Raw genomic sequence first — 25526 nt, forward strand, 5'->3', positions numbered from 1 at the left:
AAGTATCACCGCTTCACGGTCATGCACACACACACAAAACGAGTCTCCTCTCCAGAATTTCAAAACGCAGCGAAAGGCACATACGCAAAAAAAAAAGTTGGAAATCCAACGAAACTAAATTAGTCTAACGAAGTATTCCGTCAATACTCTCCCTTCCGCATACAGCGCTAAGCCAAGCGTCACTGATGTACTCTCGCATACCAAACTGGGCGGATGCTCTGCGGACAATCAGCAGTATTTATTTCTACCCAGAAAGCACACACTACACACTCGCTCTCAATACCTTTCTCGTTTCGTTACAGCACATAGGAAAGAAAACATGCTCGAACCTCTCTAAACAGCTTTAGGGGGAACAAAAATAGGAGTCACGAGCCCCTCTCCCCCAGGGCTTCAGGGGTGAAGCGAAGGGAAAGATAACTCACTCTCGATTCCCTAGCAAAGCAGCTTAACATTCCGCGATAGGCCGAGAGCGTGCCGTGGGAGAAGCCGCTACCTTTTGCGCCGAGCGTCCGTGGTCGATCAACAGTTCACAGTCCGGAAGGCGTGGCCGCTGCAGTCATCCACGGGCCACTTACCCTGCGGCTGCCGATGGCGCGTCGCGCTTGCAGCTACTTTCAGCAGAAGGACAGCCTGGGGAGTAACATCAATCGTGTCTTGCTTCTTCAGAGACACCCAGCGGGGGTGGGGCCAAACCAGAAAAGGCAAAGCATGTTTCGTATAACAGAAACAGGCAGAGCACTATTTTCGTTTTATTTGGTTTTGCGACCCGCAGGGTCGGTGGGCGACTTGCTGCGCCAGGGCAGTCCATTAAAGCCCATCTGTGTTTTTTTTTTTTGTTTCTCAGGCCCGGGCAAAGCCCTGCTCCGTCCCGTAATGCCGAGCTGTCTCGTTTGCTATGTACACAAAGCTCCTCACGCACACACATTCGCGCACTCAAGATACGTCACGCCTTTGCTTGGTCCGCTGATTCCTTGGCTGCTTCCGATTCGGCGGGGGCCTTGCATTCAACGTCTTTCGGCAAAGGCACTTCCTCAGTGCTCCCGTTCGGCCGGCTGCTCACCTCCCCGTTGCTGCTCGATTCAGCTGCTGGAGGAGCAGCTGCGGCTCGCTCCGGCGTGCTGTGGCCGCGGCCGGTACTTCGGTCACGGTCTCGACTCCTGCGGTGGTCCCCTCTGCTACTGCGCTCGCTGCGCTCCTTGTCCTTGTCGCCTCGGTCACGGTCTCTGTCCCCTCGATCACGGTCTCGATCATTCCTGTCGCGCTCTCTGTCCCGGTCTCGGTCCTTATCCCGGTCTCGCTCCTTCTCCCTGTCTCGCTCCTTCTCCCGATCACGGTCCTTCTCCCGATCCCGATCGCGATCCTTCTCGCTGCGGTCTCGGTCCCGCTCGCTGCGATCCCGGTCCCTGTCGGTCCGGTCCCGGTCACTCCGGTCGCGATCACTGCGGTCCCTGTCGCGGTCGCTCCGATCGCGGTCCCTGTCACGGTCCCGGTCGCTGCGGTCTTTGCTCCGATCCCGGTCCCTGCGGTCACGGTCCCCACGGTCTCGGTCGCTGCGCTCCGACCGCGACCGAGACTCGCGTTCCTCGTCTTCCCGTGACCAGCGGCTTCTGCGCTCGCGGCCGCTTCCTCGCCGCCGCTCGGTGGTGACCTCGCCAAAGGCATTTGTGAATACACGCCTGTCGCTTCCGCCGAACCCACTGTCGTCGCCGTCCCTCCCAGCGCTCCAGGCGCTGTCGGGTCCGCGCTCGGACTGAGGTGGATCGTTAAACCTCGACCGTGGGGGACCGAAGAAGCCAAAGCCCGGCTGCTTCCACGGCTGCTCGCCGTTGGCCTGCCGCTCTTCAGCAGCTGGCCCGTTCGGCCCTTCCGCTGGCGGTTCCCAATCCTTTGGCGCCTCTCCATTCTCGTCTTTTTTCTTGTCAGTAAAATCGGCGGGCTTGTCTTCAGCACTCTTCTCCCTGTGGCCGTCGCCTTGGCTATCAGGACCTTTGCCGTCAGCCTGTGGAGGTTTCAGGTCCGCGAGACAGGCCGCCATCATGGGCGGTAGGTTAGGGGCCAGCATGCGGGGACCGGGCGCCAACATTCGCGGTTCTGGAGGCCCAAGCTTTCTCAAGTCTGGTGGGGGACCGCCTAATCTAAAGTCGGGTGGCCTGAGCATCCTATGGTCTGGCGGCCCCGGCAGCATTCGGTGGTCTGGCGGTCCGGGCAGCATTCGGTGGTCTGGTGGCCCGCCAATCATCCGATGATCTGGAGGACCCAACATTCTGTGATCTGGTGGACCTCCCATCATCCTGTGGTCAGGAGGACCTCCCATCATTCTGTGATCAGGAGGGCCACCCATCAATCTGTGTTCTGGAGGTCCAGCCATCATTCTGTGGTCCGGTGGCCCACCCATCATTCGGTGGTCTGGAAGTCCTCCCATCATGCGATGTTCCATGGGGCCTCCCATCATTCTGTGCTCCATTGGTCCGCCGATCATTCGATGGTCAGGAGGTCCTCCCATCATCCTAGGCTCTGGCATAGGCACACCCATCATTCTGTGGTCTCGCGGACCACCCATCATTCGATGCTCTGGAGGGCCGCCAAGCATCCGGAGTTCCTCCGGGCCACCCATCATCCTTGGCTCAGGCGGTCCACCCATCAATCTCGGCTCCATAGGACCACCAATCATTCGCGGTTCTGGTGGACCACCCATCATCCTAGGCTCAGGCCCCCTGTGCATTCGAGTCTCCATGTGGCCACCGATCATTCTTGCTTCTGGAGGTCCATCCAGCATACGCTGTTCCAAGGGGCCACCCATCATTCTCTGCTCTCCTGGTCCTACCATCATGGCCTGGTCATGAGGGCTAGGCTGCCGGAAATCACCTGATGGGGGAACTATCATTCTTGGATCTGGACCCATTAGCCTAGGTCCTGGGAATTCCATGCCAGGCCTGCCATCAGCAGGATTTTCAAAGGGAAACATAGGTGGCCCTCTGAAACGTACTGGTGCACCAGCAAATCCTCTAGGAGGCATGGGTGGTGACGGCATTCCTGGGAGCCCAACAGGCAAGGGAATATTAGCAGAGCTCACCGGAGACGCTTCGAAAGTGCGAGCTTCCTGTCCTGGTTCGGCAGCCTGCTGCCCTGTACTAGGTTCATCCACCTGCATTTTGTCAGGCTCAGTTTTCTCAGGCTGTGCAGCCTTGACATCTGCACTAGGTGCTTCGTGACTAGATCCAGCCAATGGAGACTTTTTTTCCTTTGCAGTTTCAACATCAGTCTTTTCTTTTCCCACCAGACCCTGGTTCACAAACTGGCTTGGCACACCAGGTGGTGCAGACAGAGGTGCAAATCCACCAGAAGATGGTGCGACACCAAACTCATTCATGGTCGGTTTTCCACTTTCAGTAGGCTCCTTATGGCTTGGTGCTGTCTCCCCTGAGGCAGAAGGGACCAAACCAAGGCGACTTGCTTCACTTGTGCCATCTTCGTCGGTGGGTGTGGCGTCGCCATCAATGGCCATCGGTACATCTGCAGTTGAGCTATCTACAACAGGTGCTGTCACTGCAGCGGGTGTCTGGGTGACAGCTGCAACAGGGTTTGCTGAGGTGACGATGGGAACCACTGCTGCTTGCGAGGTGACTGGGAGGCTCATAGGAGGATGAAGTGGCAGACCCAATGCAGCCCCTGGCAGGCCCAAGTGAGGGGGTAGCAGGCCTAGGGCACTGGGCCCCAGGAGGGTTTGAGATGCGTTCGGTGGCACCATGAGCATGTGGTTGGGTGGAGGAGGCACACCCATAGGCAGCTGTATTTGAGACATCACAAGGCTCTGGGAGGGCAGCATGCCTGTAACAGGTGCACATAAACAAAGTAAGTCTGTTGCTGAAAAAACTCTGCAGTCACAAACAGTGGCATGCTAGACACAAAGACTGCGGACCCACTGCCAATGATAATGACTGCTGAAGTGAAAGTGCCCACAGCAGCCTGCCAAACTAAATGAATAATGAGTGCTATGACAACTGTTTACAAAGAAGGACTGGATGTTTTCAGCTGTTGTGCTTTCAAAGAAGCTACATGTGGCTTTCTGACATTGCAAGCATATTTTATATCAACCTATCAACCAGAAGCGCTGCTGGGAAGTTGGTTTTTAGTATCAGAGTTGATTTTGGTTGCACCTATACAGAAGAGCAGAGCAGTGGCATGATGCAGCATAGAAGACGTTCCCTACTGTACTTCAGCGAACATACCATTAGCTTATCGCACGGTGACACCTTTTAGAGGGTTGACAGAGCAGCGTTCGCCGGCCCTGCCCTAGGCTTTGCATGGGCAGTGGCCGGAGCCCAGTGTGGTGCACCACCCCCACGTACTGCATCGGCAACGCTTAAGTAGGACGCTGGAATCTGGCCTCGCCAACATGAGAACACGAGGTCACTGATATGACTACCCAAAGTAAACTGATACCAATACCAACAGGCTTCATAATGAAGAATGAGAGATTTCCTTGGTATCCTTGACAACAAAGTTTGGCATATTAACCTTCCTGACGAGCCTCAGCAACAGCAATTCTATGTGACCTGCGAAAGATTGAGGCCAGGCAAAAGAGGCACTTTCCTCTTCTTAAAACAGGCAGATAATGTAGCTACCAGTCATAACTTGTGCCTTTTTGCATAACTGTAGCATAGTTTTCTAGATACAAAGCATAGTTGTCATGAACAGTGCACAGCTAAATTTATAGCTAAAGTATTGACAAATCATCCAGCAACACCAATCTTCTCATAGAAAGAAACCATTTTTGTTCCTGCTTGCGATGCTGCAGTACGACACTTTTAAGTCAGAGGAAGTCGATTGTGGTAAGCAATCATGATGGTTTGGAATTGCGCACATGCAACAAAGAAAAAGATCAATGAATAGACAGTAATTTAAACTATGAAAAATTGTTTGTTCTGCACTCTGCGATAAGGGCTGATTGTGCATAACTGCTGTTCTCAAGGAAGGCTAAAACACGAAAAAGTTAGCCCTTTAGCCACGACTGGTTACCCTTCAATGTAGCTTTAATAGCTTTGCACATAATGCAATGAAGTTTACTAAGTTTAAAACAAAAAGCATACAGCCCAGTTTACAGGCCTAAAGACAAAAACTATGCAGGGACACCAAAAAGGGAAACAAACTGTTCCAGCCCATGCTACAAGGTACAACAGGCTTAAGCCTGAGAACAGGAAGTTCACTTTGTTCAGTGCCTGTGAAAAATGGGTATTGCTAAAAGGGTACACAGGCAGCTATTTTAACATTGTATTACGGCTGGCTGCAGTTTTAAAAAAGCCTACATGCACATCCTGACACTGCAAATTTTGCAAGACTATATAAATATACTTCTGGTTTTGCAAAATTTACAACAATAAGTTGTCAAGCACGCGTGGAATTAACAAACTGCGAATCAAGTAAGTATATATTTTGGAGCAGGTTTGGAACAGGCAAAACAGTTTGGAAGAGGAGCACGCTGGCAGCAGTTAAAAACATGGCTTTTCTAAGTGCTTCAAACCAGCAAAAACTGCATTTCAGAGCAGTGAAGATTCCAATTTTGAAAAATACAAAGAAAAACATTAGCTTAGAAAGTGCCTCCATTAATCACAGACACAATTATTAAAATTATCTACAACAAAATTGAATTCATCGCTGGTGAACAGTACGATCAGCCTGATAATAAGGCACAGGAATGGACCCTCTGACGAAAGAATTCTCTTCCATTGGTACGCCGTGCACATATTTGAGATGTTCACTCGTTACAAGCATGGAGCTAATGCATGCTGTTCTCGGGGCAAGCGATTAGAGATTATACCAGAAAGGCATATTGCTGAAAGGGTGCCCAACCGACCAGGGCAGACTATTTCGTAGGCGCAATGCCTAATGTACAGCCTGGAAAGTCTGGTCCAGTCCGGTTTGATCGATTCTATCTCAAACAAAGATAATGAATAGAGTCCAGCAACATTACCGAGCAGTTACAATGCAGACAAAACTGAGTAAAGTTCGTGAAACTGAGCATGGCGCGTAAAACACACGCGGGGCAGCATGGCAATGTATGACGGCTATAGGCACCATAGCTCTGAAGTTCAGGCTTTTTGGACCACCATGAAGTCATACTTACTACAAAGCACTCACAAGCGAAATAACGTCACGAGAAAGAGTACAGTGCTCACAAATGGGAGTGTAACAACACGGCCGCTTAATCTCGAGCGGCCGTGGCAATAAACAGCGTGGCCGGCCTGGCTGATTATCAACATGTACACGATGGAGAGCGTCCATTGATAAATTTGAAGTGACAGGCTGAATTCAGGTGTAACTTAATGCTGAGCAACAGACAGTGCCACGATAGGCGTGGGTACGTGGTCTTGTGTGGTGCATACTTTTCAGCCGTCACCTGCTTCTTGATATAGACAACTCATTGTTAGAAGCATACTGAAGCAGTGAGCCACTCAAAACTTGGCTCCGCATACCCCACTCTGCTTCTCGCATTGACTTTTTTTTTGTTTACTAGTGCACTCACATCGATAGGCAGGTGACCTGTTGCATTTGCAAACAGTGCACCTGTTTTGCACCTTGCGAGCCATAACGAGATAACCATGCGTGAAAACGATCACTGAATGCAGGGGGAGACAGGAATACAAGAAAAGCAATAAACACTGTAGCGTGCAAATTGAATATGACGCAAACTTTTATTTTTCTCGCCGAACAGTAATTCCTCTTCTTATATTAGAATTTGCCTTCAAGCGTGCGCCTTCGGCTCTATCAGAGTAACTTTTGGTGTGGTATATGTTGTGTTTGCCATGTTCTGATTGACCTACAATGGTAAAATTCAAATAATCTGGGAAATAGCACTGCGTGACTTTGCTGAGATTCTAGCGTCCTTGAATCGCTAAGATCAATGGGTGAGCAGCCTCTGAAAACAGACCCCCTGAGTTTAACTTAGAATTGCACGCACACGGAATGCGGCGCCTAAAATTCTTATGCTGAGAGAATGACAGAATGTGAACGAGCTGCACATGCTGATTCTTGGACTATTCACCACGCGACTGAACTTTCGTCAGAGGGTCCATTCCTGTGCCTTATTATCAGGCTGATCGCACTGTTTATCAGCGACAATTAAATTCTGTTGTAAACAACTTTAATAATTGTTGTCTGTGAATAACAGAGGCAGTTTTTAAGGTAATGTTTTTGCTGGTATTTTTCAAATTTGGAATCTTCACTGCTCATGAAAATTAAGAGACGCAAACTAAGTGATCAGATTTCGAAGCAGAAATGCAATGCAAGCCGCGAAGCCAATCTGTAGTTGAACTTGTCTCGCACCTTGGCTGCTGCCCGTCGCATTCGCCCCCAATCTGAGCGCAATGAACTTGTGGACATTTATGCCGCGTCATTTCTCTTGAATTGCTGCTCAACCAACAGCACCACAATTTATCAGCATGCCCCATGAATTATTTTCAAAAATGCACAAGCATGGCACACCAAATGTATACGGTCCTGCCTTTTGCCTACACAACAAAAAAAAAGTCACTGCTGATGCCAGCACCACTGTATGTCCATGAAGTCATGGCCTGACACTTGCCTATAATACAGTCGACGACAGAAAATTCGGATGCCTTATTTTTCGGACATGCTTGATTATTCGGACTTTTTCACAGCACCGCGATATGACCCATAGAGCCAATGTATAAGAGCGCCTCAAATTTCAGATGCATCGCAACTGACTGCTTGATTGTTCGGACCTCGTTCACACTTGCCATCAATATCCAAGCCGCCATACCATGAATGCGTACAGTGGAACCTCATTAATTCAAACTGCACGAGAGATTGAAAACTTCATCAAACAGAACGAAATTCAAGCTTAAAGGAAGCCCCTTAAATTGCGAAGCTGAAATTCTGTGCGAGCTGGCACGTTGCGCCCGTGCGGTTTCGAATTAGTACTGTTCTTGAATGTCGTCTACCGCACAAACTTGAACAGTAGTCAGAGTTTGCGGAATTCATCTGTGACGAGTCTTCCATCCTGAATGCAGGAAGAGTTAGCAGCGAAGCGCATGGGAGGTGTACGGCTGCACGGAGACGGCGAGCGCGGCAGAAAATTTTGATGCATTAATGGAGGCGCGGTTATGCCAAGCTCGCTTTGAAATTTCAAAGCGCGGCGTAGCCGTGGCAAAACACACTGCAACCCTGACACAACTGGCGTTTCGATGGCACACAAGACACCTCTCATTATACGGAAGCCACTGCTGAGTGCATATCGCCAGATACTATGCTAATTTTGGCTATAGTCGCTAGGCCTAATTACACCGAAGGAACGCTTGCTTCGGCCATTTATCGGTTGTTATCGTTTCGCCATCTTCGCATTCTCGTTCCAGGCCCTTCGTACTACGGCATAGCGAGGTTCCCACAGCGGTGTGTTCGCTTCTGCGTCTAGACCTTGTTCCAACCTGTGTGTTCATCGGCGACATGCCGAGGGGGCGCACACCCAGGCAGAGCTCGTGAAAGCGGTCGCCACCCGCTGTCTATGCACATGACATGCTGTGAAATTTAGTCATGAGAAGCTTCAGAATGTGCACAAAACTCCTTCCTGCATTTACTCCGCCACATTTGTAACAAGTTGGCGGCGGTTCTTTCGGTGAAATTTGATTTTCCGGACTGCCTGATTTTTCGGTCATTTTCGCAGTCTCTAGAGGGTCCGAAAAATTGGTCGACTGTAATGCACAGAAATGTTCTCACCCGCCTTTAAAGAACTACAGAACAATTTCAAACACCTTTTATGCGCACCAATGTCTCTTCATCCTACTAATTTATTTTTCATTGATCGTCATTGCTATTATTTGCGAATGACATTTTTTTTTGATACTGTGTAGCACTGAAACAGACAGAATAATATTTGATGCATCGAATGTCATTAAATCTCCCAGTGTGACGGAGGTATAAGTCTGGGAGTCGTTCTACACTTTGCTGATGGGGCTGTTTGCTTATTAGCATTTGATACCATTTTTCGAGCATCAAAACAATCAGCCAATGAAAAAAAAAAAATCCTAAACCAAGAACACGTACTGGGGGTGTGCGAATATTATTCAATTTGCACTGCACATTCACTATTCAAACTTCCTAAATGTTCAGCAATTACCAACTTCTTGTTCCATTTAAACATGTGGTGAAACATAACGACACTCCCAAATGGCAGTACCTTGGACTTGTCACATGAGTTGACTTGCTCTTTCCTGATAGAATAGACTTCCAGCACGCTACAAAAGCCTGTGCTCAGTAATGCTCAGCCTTGCATAAAATTGATGCGTTGAAGACCATCGAGGGCCGCCACTGTGCATTTTCGGGTCGGAAAACAAAGTGCAGCACCACGCGGCATGTCAGTGTGTCCAGCCAAGATGCAGTCAACTGCTAACTGTGAATCTGACTAGTAGTGACTGGTAGTGATCACTATGACAAGATGTGTGAGTATGACAGGATGCGTGAGCGCACGGAAGTGGCCCAGCTTGGGAAGGATAGCAGAAGAAGCGAAGTTGTGGCTCACGTGTGCTCGGCAACTGCTTTGATCGTTCTCAATTGTCATCAGAACATAGAAACTGTGTATTTTAGGCCGCAGAGGAGAGAAGAAAAATGAGATCTGACGCTTAACCTACCCATAAGAGTACAATGCAATAGCATTAGAGATACCTCTAGCGCAAGTACTCATTCTCTTTTATAGATTCATATACTGTGGGGAGTCCCCATACTGCTACTGGCGCAGTGGTTAGAGATGCGCTACTGCCCCAGCAGGTGGCCGTTTCAAACACAGTCACCGGTGGAGCTTATGGGGCACAGGCTGTTCTTCCCGACCTTCCTTAAGGCTCATTTTTGCATAGACTTCATCAGGAAGCTGTCTACCTCTTGACCAATGAGCTGATATGCCAGTGCTACGATCGGCAGGTGACAATTGCATTGAATTTATTTGAATTAATTTTACTGCCACAAGCCATCAAACCCAGTGGGCAAGTTGCCACCTGGTTTCTCGTGACACGGACAGGCTGATGCCGCCATTTCTCATGAATGAGATCGCTAATGCTATTGCATTAAAATGTAAAACAGAACTATCAGACTCTAAGCCAGCCAGCGCAACAGTGCCTTCTACAGTGCAGTGCACACGCTGAGCGACCCTACGGCATGGTAATCTAAGCACCTTCGCGGTTCGCGACGTTTGGGTGGTTGGGGTCCAACACAGTGCTTGCAGTCTGGCGAAACCAATGCGCGAGGGCTAAGTGGGCTATGTATCATCATGAACATTGCCTTTCGGGCGGCATTCGACAACCGGCAATTCATCTTCAGGTGTCGCAAGGGAGCGTGGAAGGGATTGTCCCACATGTATCGCAGCTCATGCTGCAGCTCTTCTGTACGTCTCGTAAGCCGTCTTGTTGTGTTTCGCCAGCAGTGCCTTCCCTCACTGTTAATCGACCGCTGACATCACTCCTCCAGTAAGTAGGAATCGGGCCACCTTGCAATGCTTCAAGACAACATTCAGTCAACTTTTTTTGTCATGTGAGCATAAAGTCAAACCGTGATATCACTTCTTTTATACTGACAGCAATTGTTATTGAAAGAACTGTAAACAAGGTACTACTCTACAAAATAAAGTTTACCGCTACACTATTACTGCGCGATTCCCGATACTGCAGTAAAACCTCATTGATACGTTCCCGGTTCATATGATTTCCCAGTTCGTACGCTCAAAATCGCGGACATGAAAAATGTCCCATAGAGTTACACTATATTTTCCCGGTTAATATGTTCCCGGAAAACACGATTTCTCGGCTACTATGTTTAAAAGTTAGACAAATTGTAGTCTATAATATGTTTATCGAACAACCACACATGTGCAAACAGAGAAGTGGGCTGAACGAGAGGGCACACGGCATGTTTTTTTGCGGCAGTCGCTTGTTGTGGCTTCTCTGCAGTGCCTCGATGCAACGAGGCGAAGCACCACCACCACCACCACCGCCACCAAGAACAAAAAAAATTCAGAGGGGTACTTTGCACGCTGTTGCTGCTTGTGTCACTGTCGTTTATTGGCAGGCGCACGCTTGGTTGCTGGATACACAGGAGAGCGTTCAGGCGGCGCCCTTCCTGATCGGTGTTCAGGAGGCATCTGGCAAGATTGCCTGGGGAGCACTCCTCTCGAACGGTGGTGACACCACTCAATGACTGACATCACACGCATGTGCAGTAGGCTGAAGAGCAGGTGCATTAGTCTGCTTACATGGAGGAATGCGAAAGCATGTGTTTTGAGGAAAGGAAAGGATGCAGTAGCTCTCAGATCTCCACATCTCCGTGCACAACTCAACCATGCCTTAAAGCATGCGAACACTGTCTGAATTCAGCAAGCACTGGAATAGGATCCGTTCAGCGCTTGTGCCAAAAAAATGCCAATCGACATTTATAAAGTTAAATTGAAAATGTCTTCTTACCTCAATCGACAGTTACATTTCTCAAAAGCATATGTCATTGATCCGAACCACTGTCACAAGCTAGCCTCAAACTTGACTAAAACATGTAAGCTATATGCAAAGAGAAATGCTAAGACACCACTCAGAATGAGTACGTCAAATGGTTGTTCAAGATTTTAGTGAACATATTCGGAAATACTGGCACCACACTGAGGTCAACCAATGACAAAAATCGCTGGGATTTCATGTGCACTTCGGATAGCTGTTGCTCAAGCCAACGTCGGCGCTTTGGCGGATGCGGTTTTGTCGCCGCGCCTCTGTTTCCGTCACTCAACTTATGATAAGGATCTTTTTTCTTATTGAGTTAATTTAGGCGTGACATGACACGAGACCAGACATGACCTGAGAGCGGACATGGTTATGGCCGCAAGTATGAGCCATTAAAGGCTCTGGCCTTAATAAAAACGGCGCACTAGCATTCGCGACGGCCGTTTCTGCGGGGACGCGGTATGAATAGGAGAAACGCTGAGGTTCCTTCGCAGTGCATAAGAGAAAGGAGGCGAAGCTCTTATGAACTAAAGCGATGCGCTAATACATGAACTGGATGGGTCTGGGAAACGCAGCTTAAAAAGCAGAAACACCGAGACAATCAGCAGCCACAGTGGCTTCCCCACAGTACTTGGATGCAAAGGGGCAAAGCATCCGAAAATGGCAAGGAAGAGATTTTGGTCACTTTCGTCACTGCCGTCGACGGACCGGATGTGTTACAAATTTCCTTCCGTGCTAAAGACAGTGCGAACACTGTCTGAATTCAGCAAGCACTGGAATAGGATCCGTTCAGATCTTGTGCCAAAAAATGCCAATCGACATTTATAAAGTTAAATTGAAAATGTCTTCTTACCTCAATCAACAGTTACATTTCTCAAAAGCATGCTGTTTGGATCCATACGCTCTCCCCACAATTAAAAAAAATTTATCAACGAGGTTTTACTGTATTACTGCATGATTCCCAAATACTTCTTTAATGCCTACTAGGCCTTACAGGTATAAAACAAATTATACTGGTGAGTAAAAAAACTTGTTTCAACATCTGTTCCTTTTCATAGCTGTGTTTTGTGGAAAAGCGCTTCTCTTTATTTTGAACTACCTGTAATGAAGGTCGAAGTTATTCTATTTAATTTGACAAATTTTTTGTTATTCATACATGCTTTGCACCCAAAAATTTAGTATCTGCATACCTCTAATAAATTTTTTTAGGCCACGTTTCAAAGAAAATTTTAACTGTAATTTAACTTGGCAGTATTATAACAGTATTTATTTCTATTTGCACTCAATTTTTTAATATTCAAGTTCACTCCAACATCCAAAATTCAGCTATTCGCATGGCTCTACAAACTATCTTCCAAAGCCGCTTTAGTTGGGTAGTAGCAAAAACCCATAACATTAGAAAACATATTTAGATAATCAAGCCCGAAGTCCCACTACAAAAGCAGGCAGGATCTGCTGGCATCTTACAAGAGTCGTAAGCAATGCAACTGTTTACCACGTGAGCTATTTACTTGCATTATTTCCAGACCATATCACATCCAAATTGTATGGTATGGTATGTGGGGTTTTAAACTCCTAAACTGCACTTGGGCTAGAAGTAGTAGGCTGCCTGGGGTTCTTCAATATGCATTGACATCACATAGCACATGGGTGTTTTTGCATTTCACCTCCATTGAAATGTGGCTGCTAAGGCAGGAATTCGATCTTGTGTCCTTAGTTAGGCTCAACTGCTGAACACCACAGCTACCAAGCCATTGCTGCGGGTACATCCAAATTGTCTAGCTCACATGAAACTTGAGGCGCTACCGTAATTGGCTAGGGGATTGTGAATGGAATATCAGAAGTGCATGTCTGGAAGCCTGCTACTTGCCTGAATGTGGATTGCTTGCACCAAACAACTATAATGCACTGTGCTTAACAACTAGTCACTATGGTCCCTTTTGAAGCTATGTACTGTGGGATACACGGGTATCCCCTCCTCGTCCCCCGCGCCAGCGGCGACCGTGACCTATACGGGCGCGCTGGCCACCAGGAATGTGGAGAGAAGGCACCCCCGCGACTCTGCTCATTTCCGCCCCAGCACTGACGTGACGTCACGGCAGCGCGTCGCCTTCTGCGGAGAGGGTAGCACGCCTAAGCTTGACGGTAACGATTTGCTGCGAGGGAGGCAATGACCGAGGGGATAAAAGGCGTGATCGCGCGGCGGGAAGGTCTCTCTCGCCGCCGGACCTGACCTAACTACCCCACGGACCCCTTCCGCTGCCCGCCGGCCCCCGAACACCAACGCCGGTCGACGTCAACGACTTGGTGAGCTACTGAACATCTATTTTACGGATAGAACATTCTTCCGCAGTGTGCTTTACCTCGCGTTAGGATAATAAACTATTTCCTAGCGTGCCCTGCCGTTGCCTATTTCGTCCGGACCTGCCGTGGCTGCGACCCTGCGCCACGGGTTGGGGAAACGTGTTGCGTGCTTAAGTAACGCCTGCGTGTAGCTTGCACGGAAGCTCGCCTTCCCGGCCGGCTGGACGCAGAGTGACCCCACATCTGGCAGCCCAACGTGGGGCCTGCTCTTGGAACATTGGACGACTGTCGGTTCGGTTCGAGGAACGCTCTTTGTCCGGACTTGACAAGTGCTAGGCCTAGAGTGAATTTTGATCGCTAGGACCTGCGGCATGCTTTCTTGAGTGCGAGGTGTATTGCGCTGCAGCATGTTTGAACTTTTCGACATGCTCAGCACATTTTTTTTCCCTGGAGTTTCTTCGTGAGAATGACTTGGTCCGCATCGAGGGAGTTCGAGGCCTAGCGCCCGCGGAGTCGCCGAGCCCGAAGCGAGTGAGTACGGAAGCCGCGTGGGTGGTCCGAGTTTCTGTATATATTTTCTCTACTATCTCTTTTTCGACTCTGGGAGTCGCGGCTCCGGGAGCCGGGTGGCCTGGGGCCACGGGTGCCGCTACGAGCTCGCTGGTATTGCAGCTCGGCACCGGGCGCTCCGACACCGTCCGATACGGTGGGCGCCGACCGCTCAGAAGCTGCTTTGTGCAGTGAGCGGGGTAGGACCACCCCACAAAGCTGATGTCTCCTCGCGGCTGCGCGCACAAAACCCGTTTCGGGTCTTTGTTGTGCTCACGGTCGTTGTCGGAGTGGTCGTTAGGCCTGAGGCTTTTCGGAGCTGCCTGCACCACATTAAAGGAGACATGACCACCGGACCGTGACGTTGAGAGGGGGCGCACTTTGCTGCCCGTCCGTTTTTTTTGTAACCTCGCACGAACTGAGCAGTCTCGTTCAACTCAAGAAAGGGCTTTGTTCACTCGAACTTTGCGTTTGCACAGCCGCCGACACGTTTTGCTAGCGAGTTAGGCATTGTGCCACGAGGCCCTTGCGGATGCCGTTTCCCCTCCCGTGACCTACGTTAAAGGCACGCCGAGAGCGTTTCGACAATTTTGCAGATCCGGTGGAGCCACCCAGGCTTGCTGACCGGTGCACATCGTCTCGCTGCCACCTGCTGCGACGGAGCGGCCTGTATCCTGTTCGCCGCATCCATCCGGGGCAGCTGTGGCGAGACCAGTCAGCAGTCACCTCCGGCTGCTGCTGCCCTGGCGACTACTGCAGGATCCTGGCCTGCAGTTTTCCCACCGGCCTTCGATTCGCGGGCCTGCGGACACGGTAGTCCGCGGGCCATACGAGTCATCCCAGCGGAGACCGTCACGCCGCCTTCGGAATACCGCGGAAGTCTGCGTGGACGCTGTCGGCGTGACCTCCGCTGCAAGACGTGCCTCAAAGACATGAAGACCAGGAGACTCCTCCATAGCATGTACTTTCAGGCGCGTGGGTCTATTTAAGGTTGGGGGGATGTGGGGACCTGCCCTGCAGCCCCCTGAGTTTGCTTTCCCGCGAGGCACCGTGCAGCAGCAGTCGTACCCCGAGGATGAGCGCGTTCCCTTGCCAGTTACATTAACTGGCAAGAGAGGGCGCCAGCGTCGCAGCGGGGTAGACTGCTGAAGCCTGCCCGCGGGAGATGGGCTCTCTTGGGCCGGGATAATCGCCGCGATCGGAGGCGTCGCTCGGCGGCTCCGCTCTTCGCCGGCGGGGCGAAGAAGCAACGGGGAGACAGGCTCCCGTACTCGTCCCGTCCGGCCTGCGGAGTTTATATCCCTTGCCCTAGCGCGGGCGAACATTCGCTCGGAACCTTGCTGGTGAGTCGGACGACCTCGATTCATTAGCGTACCTTGTTGCTAGCTGGCGTTATTGTTTCTGTAGCAATAAATGCCTGTTTGTGTCAGCCAATGTGTCGTTCCTTTGTTCCCCCAGAGCAAGGCCCGCCGTGGTCGGCGTGCGCTCGGTAGCGTACGCGATCACGGGGTGGGGTCCAGGCGGCTTTGAACCGTGTCAGCCGCGATTGAGTGGGGAGAACGTACTTATCTCCCCATGTCAACCCCACAGTACAAGCACTCTGTTCTGGACATGGCAACCAGGTCTTGCCAGGTGATATTAATAAATAACAAATGCTGACCTTCGCCGCCAATTATGAACATGACATACCCCCATTATCACAGCAATTCTAAAAAAAAAGCAAAAGGCTTTCTATGGACTCCATGGCCTGCTGGAGCCAGCTGTGTGACTGTATGCAATGTCAAATGTATTATAACCCATCAAGAAAAATCCCAAAACTGTGTTACAAACAGCTGCACACTTGCAACACAGTTTCCAATACTTTCCAGCTGATAGATGTTTATCCAGTGTTCGTAATAAGGTAAAGGCCCGCTGTTACAGTCCCAGGTGCAGCATTTTACCGGCTGCTAAATTGCTGAGGTCAAGCCCTGTTGTAGCTATCACAGAATCCCATGCCATACAAACTCTGCTGTTACATGTCAGTAGCAGGAGCATTCCTGCATAACAAGTCGTGACCGTTACCCCTTGCCGGTCCATACAATAAATGCCCGCAGCCACTTCGAATTTTGATGAGGCTTAGCCTGGCTACAACAAACACCGCACATACTACAGAGGATGCTGGTGCCTCAAGGTGCGTTTAGTGCGCACAGCATGGCGAGTGTATGTCAATCAAAGCAGGAAGCCCAAGCCCTCGCAATGTTCAGGGGCTTACAGCATGCTCGTACCACACCAATGCTTTGTGCGCTAGTAGGTGGCATGAATTTTGTTGCAGCCGCTGGCCCAGTTCTATCCCCGCAGAAAGGGAAACATGTACAACTAAAGGCGTGCAGGCAGCGCTGTACGAAATGCAGTTGCATGGGTCAACGACACTGCAGAACTATCACTGATCCTCGGTGCCGAGTACACATATATGTGTAAAAATGAATAGCAATGCAGTCACCTGTGGAATGCAACTGATCAGCTCCTTGTTCCATCTGGATAGAAGGAACCTCCCTACAGCGAATTCCTCGATAGTACACAGTTTCTCAATTCCCCAATGACGCCCCATTGAAGCGCGTGTATTTGAGACCTCCATGGAACAAAGGTGTTGCGATGGTAGACCTTGATATAACTTGTTACGCCGGCTATCTATTAGCTAGTGACGAGTCACTCAAAATTTGGCAGAACTTCGCGAACTTTTCATTATGATAAAGCACGAGCTGATATGAGAGGAACGCCTATCACAACGAGTGGCCACAGGTGACAACGCGCCGAGCTCCAGTGCCATCGACGCATCTCCTGCGCTTTTTCTTTTCGAACGTGACACTATCTGGCACTAAAACAGCTCACGCTCAAAAGCAGTGAGCAATAATGGAGCATAGCAAAAAAAAAAAAAAAGCGGAGTTACTCGCATGATTCCGGCACCAATAACTTTCGCTATTAGAAAGCGGGGACGTCGGAGAGTGCCAGCGACACAAGGCAAGTGTCCGTTTCCTGGGGACCCAGTGACAGGCAGACTGAGATAGGGAACGCACTCCGTGGCCAGACTGCGGCAGCGACGTGACTACGCGCGCTCTCCTCTAGCTTGATTGCAGTGCCTCCACCTCTACCACCCTCCCCACACCAAGTGGCGTTGCACAAGCTTCGGCGAAAGTAGTGGTAGAACGTTTTGCCTCGTTTATGGCTTCGAGAAACGGGGTTTTCTGCAAACATTATCAAGGTGATTTCATATGCATTTATTTCTTATTTTGGTTTCCATTCTGCTTTGTCCTTTCGAGTCTTCTTGCGAAAAGTGCATGTAACGATAACCCGGATTAACGAAAAATCTGAATTTTTTCTATTTTTGTTGTAATCAGGTTTAACTGTACTACAATAAAATTTTCTATTCCTATTAAGATAGAGTTACCAAAATTAGTTTGTGGGTGCGTGCGTGTGCCTGGGTGACGACTGAACAAATTAATCCCGGCCATCTGTTAAGCATTCCATATCGACCAAAGAGTATTCCTTTGCTGTGAAATACTACATGTGGGCAATTAGCTGGCACATCCACCATGCAGTCCAATTTCCAAAGCCATAAACGCAATGGCCACAAAGTTGTCCTCGTCTTGTCCTTTTTGCCAAGTGTTCTGTAATCACAGCTGTCCAATGTTTTCTTCCATCGTAATTCAGAGTGTAGGTAAAATTTTACCAGCCGTGCTTTTAAAGGGACACTGAGGAGAAATTGAAGTTGGCTTGTATCGATAGAATACCAGTTCCTGATCACAAAAACGCCGCTCTTACTGAAAACAAAGCTCTTGTAAGGTAGAAAATAGCAAGAACCAAAATACAGGTATCGCCACCACAGGCCAATCTCGCAAGTACAAACGTGGTGACGCCATAGGACAAGAGACTCTACCTTGGAGGAATTTTCCATCCTACTTGGGTTCACGAATCTCTGAGGCTGACAAAGGTAGGTTGCGCAGATCAATATTGAAGTAAGTTTTGTTTTAAAACCAATAGTGCACTTTTATCACACAAGGAAGGCGGGCAAAAGACAACCTGAATGTTTGAAACAAAGAAAACGGATGCTTGGCGGCGCCACAGGCGGTCAGGAGAGTTTCGATTTGTTATGGCGCTTCGCGTCTATGAGCTTTGCGTGCCCCGTGGTTTTGTTTTGGACGCGCTTCGATTTACAAGCGCCGAGCAGCAGAGGAACTCCAAGTGCCGCTTCAAGTGCTAGTTATAGTTAACCTTTGAAGGAGCCTGTTAAGGCTTGCCAGATGATCGCCACGGTCGATGAAAAGCTATGATGGCACGATGGTCGGTGATCGTACAAGGCAGCACTTGTGTATTCGCACGCTTGCCCGGCGAAACATTCCCGGCTGTGTCAGTCAACTTCAAACTACTTAACGGAAATCGTTTATTAGGAACGGGAGACAAGGTACAAGGCAGTTCAGAAAAATTGCTGATGGCCTAGCTTTGTTAGGCCAGGATATACCTTGCGAAAGCGCGGAGATTTTTGCATCAGAAGAGTGCATTCACTAGATGCGCCTTTATTGACGACTGTAACTTGAGCCGTCGTGGCGGAGCGGTAGCACTTCCGCCTCAAACGCCGAAGGCCCTGGTTCGATTCCGAACCTCGGCACCGGACTTCTTTCCTTTTATTCAGTCAGTGGGCGGGGGGTTTCAGTGGCTCCCATGGATGCCGCCGCCGAATATGTTGGTTAGCGGTTAAGCGCAGGCTCTGTTAAGGCGCGTTTATGCTGCGGCGAGGCACGCGCGCGCGCTGCACGGCGAAGTTACGACGGTCAAAGCGAGACCCTCTATACTCCAACTACGCTTGACCGCCGACGCGTTCGGCGGCTTCGGCGCACTCTGACCGCACTGGCGGGGAGATTGGAGCATGTATCTATTTCACGCCGAGTGCGCCAGCCGCCGCCAGCCCGGCCAGACTGATTTGGCTCCGCGGCGAGGTGCGCGTTATATTCAATAGCTGCGGCAGTTGGGCGGAGCTGTTCTTTTCGAGCTCGGCTATTTTAATCCATTCACAGTACATATCTAAAGGTACATGCAAGTTGGCAAGAGAGCCAGATCCATTGGACCCGTTGGATGTAGCAGAAGCCGTTGAAGCGTCGTGCGTCGCCTTTGGTTTCAAGCCGCCGACTTTAAACGCGACCGCCCTCGAGCACCCACTTGTTTTTTGTGGCAAAAAATAAATAAATAACTTGGCCCTTGCAACCGTGGGAGACCTTGACGCCGCCTGCTGCGCCGTGCAACCGCGCCGTTCAAGGAATCACAATCCGTTGGCCCCAAACCCCGGCCAGCCTTCGATGCGCACAAGGCGCCAACCTTGTCTTGGCCCCTTGCGACTCCCCGCACTGGGGTTATGATATTTAGTTTGCACCGGCTGCTCTCTGAGGAAGGAGGAAACCACCCGCCGGCGCCTAACCTAACCGTGCTCCTCAAAAGCATCGCACGCTCTGTGGGGCTGAGGTCGCTGAAATGCAGGCCAGAGTTTTTGCGAAAACCACGTCGTCGGGTTCGGGAACGGGATCCATTGTAACGCTGGCAAGACACCGGTGCAAACGTAAACGAAGCGACGGTGGCGACCCCCGATAGATGCCTTCAACGTGCGGCGGCGGTAGCTTTCATTTCGGCAGCTGCTAGACCGCACCGCTAGCCGCCAGAAATCACGGAGTCTCCGTTTACGTCACGTTTCACGTCACTCCGTTCTGTGTCGTCATAAGAGTTCTCGAGTTTGAATCGGAGCGGTGGGAAAAAAAGTTTCAACTTAGAATCTAAATTTCTTTGAAATAAATGCATCTTTCGCTCCCGGACAAGTGTCAACAAAGCCATGAAATGCCAAACTATCAGATATTGCTAACAAAAAAATTTTGATAGGGTTCTCCTCAGTGTCCCTTTAATCTCCTCCGGCATCACCCTTAAGCGCTGCCATGGTGCAAGAGTACACTGTGGTTCTAAAGACAGTTTCTGCAAGACTACTGACAGAAGTATGTGTGTGTGTGTGAACAATGTAGATAATCTCCAAAAGACCGTCAGAAGCATTAATACTGAATGAAAGCAAGCAGATATCACACTTTTTCTTCTTTTTTTTAAAGATGTACTCAATTCCAGCCATGTACACAAGTATTGGTGCCATAATAATTTAGAAGCTCGTAAAGCCATTCCCAAATATCATGCATCATGAGCTGGAACAGTCACTTTTTACAGAATGCACTTATCAGGACAGTGACTAAAAAATTCACTGTGTTCTGGACATCAATGGGCCTTATGTGCACCAACTCTGCTGCTCCAAATATTCAGCCCTCTTGTGTAGCGTACGAACACTGCCTTTGAGGGAAATGAATGCAAAAGAAAACTATTTCTGTACACTCCTCCAACTGGTATGACCAGTCTGGGTAGAATAGGTAAAAACAACTTAATTCTAAGCCTTGCAAGCCATAATTTACAAACAAAACAAAAACTAAGTCTGTGTGCTGTGAAAACTCATCACAAGGCCTTTGAAGATGCATTTCTATCCTGTATTGAAAATAAAACACTGGCTTGATGCTGCTAACGCTGCTTACCTTTACTACTCAGCCTATCTCCACAAGCTTCTGAGCACAAAGTCAGTCTACAGCTCAAAAGCAGAAAACCGAGAAACAAAAGCAGCAAGCCACTGAGCAGCATTGCATTAACTCTTTCCCTAGCATGGGGAAAATGAGTTTTTTTTAGCTTTTCTTTTTCTGTAAAAACTATCGCATTCAAAATTTTGTGCTATACACAATAACAGAGCCAAATAAATACGCTATTTAGGCATACCGGTTTGAATAATGAATTACATTTTGCAACAGAAAATTTCATTTGCCAAAAACAAAATTTTAGGATATAAGTGAACAAGACTTGTAAAAACACATTTATCTAGGCACGCTTGTGTATGAGTTGCGTTGGGTTGTATGGCACAACCAACTACACTTGTATCTAAAAAAAAAGAAGTTAAGAATTTTCTTAAATAAGCAAAATGTTTGGTACTCTATTGGTCACTATTTACGAAACAATCAAAGTTCTATTTTGAATAGTATTCTTACTTCAAAAAAAAAATCACTGAAAGCCCCATAGTTAAGCACCAGAGCACGGCCGCCTGTGTTCCAGGCTGGTTTCCATTCTCGCCAATGTCAGATCTGAATCCTGAAAACACAGCTTTTTTAGACTCGCTGCTGCTCGGGTTGTTGATAAAAATCAATCGCAGATAAAGAGGAGTCCTGAAATTTGCGACGTTTTGGGGCACGCGTTGCACATGTGGAAGCTGCCCAGCAACTCTGACACTCCCACTTCTTCGAAACACATCCAAAAATGCCGCCTTTCTGGGAGGGAAAAAAAACTGCATCAAAAACAAGACTTAGTTGATAACTAAAAGACAGATGATGTAGCATGCCCATAAACAACGCAGAAGGCCAACAGGCGATCCACAAGCAGCGATTTTCTTGTAGAAAGCTGGCGAATGGCCGGCCAGCGGCCAGACGCAGGCCCCGCCGGCCGTTCGCCGTCGATCAAGGTGGGCTAGATCTGTTCGCCCGGCGGTCAGCCAATGGCCGGAAGCAGCCAACGTGAGCTGTCAGCACGGACCAATCAGGGCACGACCATGTGTGACTTCTGGCCGCTTCTACAATATGGCCACGCCTGTTGAAGCGGGGAGCAGGGCCTCTCGCTTCACCACAAACTCCTCGTTGCCGCTACATCGTGCCTCACGGTCACGGCAAACAAAAGTTGCACGAAGCTTACTTTTGTCTGAAGATGGACGCACCACAAAATTTTAATGATGAAACGCGCCAAACTTTCAGATTGCTGCTAGATTTTCAAAGCTGCTACGCTTATCCACTATGCGTCGGTTGACGTCAGGAAGCGTGGGAGGTTCGAACAGGTTAACGATTTTGGTTCAGAAAGATGTCACAAAGAATAAATCGACCTCTTTGTCGTCACTGAATAAATAATAACTTAATTGTAAATGCAAAGCTGTTCTTTTCAGCATTTTACTAAGCATATAGAATCACGCCGTTTTTAGCAACACTGAAATCCTGGCGGCAGCCGTCCATTTTCCGCCGCTTGTGGTGCAGCGCGGCGGTGGTGCGTCAGCGTTCCGCCGTGCCGCTCAAAATCCACAGTGCAAGTTCGCTCCATGTGGGTTGCCCTTAAGTCAGGCGGCGAAGTCGTCGTTAGTGGGCAATGAGTGTGGCACGGCTACTTTGCAGCGCGTCAAAAAAGTGCTGCCTCGTGGGAAAAAAGAAAACTACCGTAAAAGCCGGACTATAGGTCGGACCAGAATATAGGTCGACCCCCCTACTAACCAATTCTAAAAATGAAAAAAATAAAATTCTTTTTCAATGGAAAAAGTACCGAAAGACTCCCTTACCTTGAAACAAAGGCAACTCGACAGGTTGCACAATGGTGAGAGTATTTATTTTCATTTAAATGCAGCTCGTAAGTACACATGGACGGCCAATTTTTTAACAGCGTCGCGCGCCCATCGACTCGCATGTTCATTTCTGGCACACAGAAGTACGACGCCGTAGAGCAAAGCCCTTCCTCTTCATGAATCGGTGCACTCAGGATGGAGAGCCCTTGAATTGTGCCCTCGTGAGTCTAGAGGCACACGCAATCTCTACCGCTTTCACGCGGATGCATTCGGCAGTCACAGCCAGCGACTTTGCACGCAGCGCGACCTTCCCTTCCAATTCTGGGTACGCTGCGGTCCGCACCTCTACCGCTTTCACACAGATGCATTCAGCAGTCACAGGCAGCGATCTTGCACGCAGCGCAACCTTTCGTTCCAATTCTGGATACGCTGTAGTCCGGCTACGAAATGATGTTTTCTTCTGGTTGCTGCAAGTTGTACTATGCAGCTTCAACCTTCACCTGTACTGAATGCTCTTTTCGAATACTCCAGATTCACGCTGTGCTGCCAGGTTGTTGTGAGCTTCCGCGTACTAAATCGCGTTTTTCTTGAAGGTGACGGTGAATTGCCGATGGCTTCCGCTAATTTTGAAACAAAATGTGAAAAAGCACCCTCTAACCAAAATAGCTTTGAAACTACGGAAATGCAAAATGGCGGCACTGCTGCTGATGGCGATGGAGGGACGCTGTTGAGTTCAGCCGCCCATTGTTGCAAGACTTTTGTAGTTTTTCCGCCAATGACCGGTATATAAGACGGGGGTCGACTTTTCACCATGGTTTTTTGAAAAAAGTTCGACCTATATTCCGGTTTTACGGTACGTCGAAAACGAAACTTCTCAGACTCAGACTGCAAGCCAGAGGCACAGCACACCCCAAAGCAACAAAGAAGGTTCCGAAATCGGTACGCAAAGTCATCGCTAGCCGGCTAACGATGCTCAATAGGTGCGGAAGGGAAAGAGTTAAAGAAAACCCTACCTATGCAGCAAAGACTTCTGAGAAGAAAGGCCATCAAAAACTCATAGCTGTTCAAATCTTTGAACTAATTTTTCTCAGTGCACACTTCTGGACTAAGTGCACATTTAGAGAAAACTCGCTTTTTTATACAGCACACCCAAAATTTACTTCAATTTTCTTCTCCTGTGGAACTAGAACAAGATAAGGTCCTTATGCTCAGTTGGTGGGCTTTTAGGACAAAAAAAAAGCCATTTCAAAAGACCAAAAAATAAAAAAAAATGCTTTTGGTGGTTTTTCAGAAAAAGTAGTCATGAAACTCCTTATTTCTTTATCCTGTACCAGGGGCCTTCCCGAGGTCCCCCATGTCAAAAAGTGAACAAATTACAAGCATTTTTAAAATGACAGTTTTTTAAGCCGACACACTCACTGGCTCATTGTGATGTCAACAACTTTTTTACACTCAAGGTACAATACTGACAGTTCAATTATGGTCTAATGGCATAACAATACATCATCCCTAAAAATTTCATCAAAATTAGTCAAGAAGTTCAGAGGTTGGCCCTTCAGCTCTGCATCCCATTAAGGGGAGATGCTCATATTGCCCACAATGAACAGTAGAATTCAATAAAGCATAAAAATATAGTGTTCCATTACTATTCTCTTCTAGAAAAAATTTCGAATGTGAAGTTTGTTTTACATTCCCAACCAAGAAACTTTTAAAATTATCTCACTCAATATGTTTGGTAAAAGCTCTGAAAGTAGTTTCTTTGAATTCAGGACATGCTAAAGCATAACCATGCCAATTTTCATTGTGATTGGACTACAAAAAGGGCTCAAAGTTTAGTGCACAAACACTAGAAATGGGACAAAATGAGGAACACAGAAAAACGCATTTGAAAGTTAAAAAACATGTTTACTACTGTACTAGTCAGCCAATACTAATGAAATTTGCACAGAATGCCAGCAAGGATGTCTCAGAAGAGGGCACAAAGCTAGAAGACACCAGTCCTAAACGGCGGCCCCTCACAGTCCCTGCGAGCCTACTCCTCCAGACGGGCCTTCGCTGCGTTGCGGCGATGGGCCCACAACGTTGCACGATGCCCGCGCGTTGCCCCCGCAATGCTGTGATGGGCCCGCAAGCTTTCGTGGCGGCAGTATGCACTTTTTTGTCAATAGCAGTAAAAGCCTTGTGGTGCACCGGTTTCGCAAAACCCATAATCGCACAAAACCGCAAAAGCTGCTCATGTCCGACGACGATCGCACGCGCAGCAACCACGGACTTCACGTTCACGGCCAAGGTATCCCAATGCACTGCCGCGGGGGGACGCCTCATCACTGCCGTTGCACGATCGAGATACGCGGCTCAAAGAATATGTTGATGAAACAACGGTTGTCGGACACGCGCCATTTCAGCAGTAGAGTTCCAAAAACAATTCGAGCCCTTTCTGCTTTGCGGCCGATTCTCTGACAGAGAGATCAGATCATCCGCTGGCGGGGCACGCCTCGCCACTGCCAAGGTCGAGCATCATGCCGACCTCACTGATAACTGTGCTTCCGCGCTCGTTTTCATGCTTGTTTTGGTCGTCGAACATCTTTATCTTTCGCTCAAATGCACTGACGAAGTCATCGATGCTCCGCAAGAAGCTTGAAGGATCCAAATCGGGTCCATCTCAGTCGCCGCAGTTAGGCCTAGCAGCAGACGAACCTCCCGTCACCGGAGCTCTCTGCTTGCGCTTGGGGCGTCTTCCTTTATATTGATGCCTCGTCAGGAACTTGCGTGAA

General features: G+C 48.9%; 1 protein-coding gene across 6 annotated transcripts in view; it reads right to left on the reverse strand.

Moving 5' to 3' along the window:
- Window positions 1–217: 217 nt before the first annotated feature.
- The window catches only part of Isha (Insulator su(Hw) mRNA adaptor), a 67359-nt gene continuing 42050 nt past the window's right edge, over window positions 218–25526 (reverse strand). For all 6 annotated transcript variants that reach the window (XM_077631035.1, XM_077631034.1, XM_077631032.1 and 3 more), the window contains one exon: window positions 218–3828. In XM_077631035.1, the coding sequence (XP_077487161.1) occupies window positions 944–3828 (2885 nt within the window). In that variant the 3' untranslated portion in view covers window positions 218–943. The remainder of the gene's footprint in view (window positions 3829–25526) is intronic.

This window comes from Amblyomma americanum, chromosome 7, assembly GCF_052857255.1.
Source record: "Amblyomma americanum isolate KBUSLIRL-KWMA chromosome 7, ASM5285725v1, whole genome shotgun sequence".
NCBI lineage: Eukaryota > Metazoa > Arthropoda > Arachnida > Ixodida > Ixodidae > Amblyomma > Amblyomma americanum.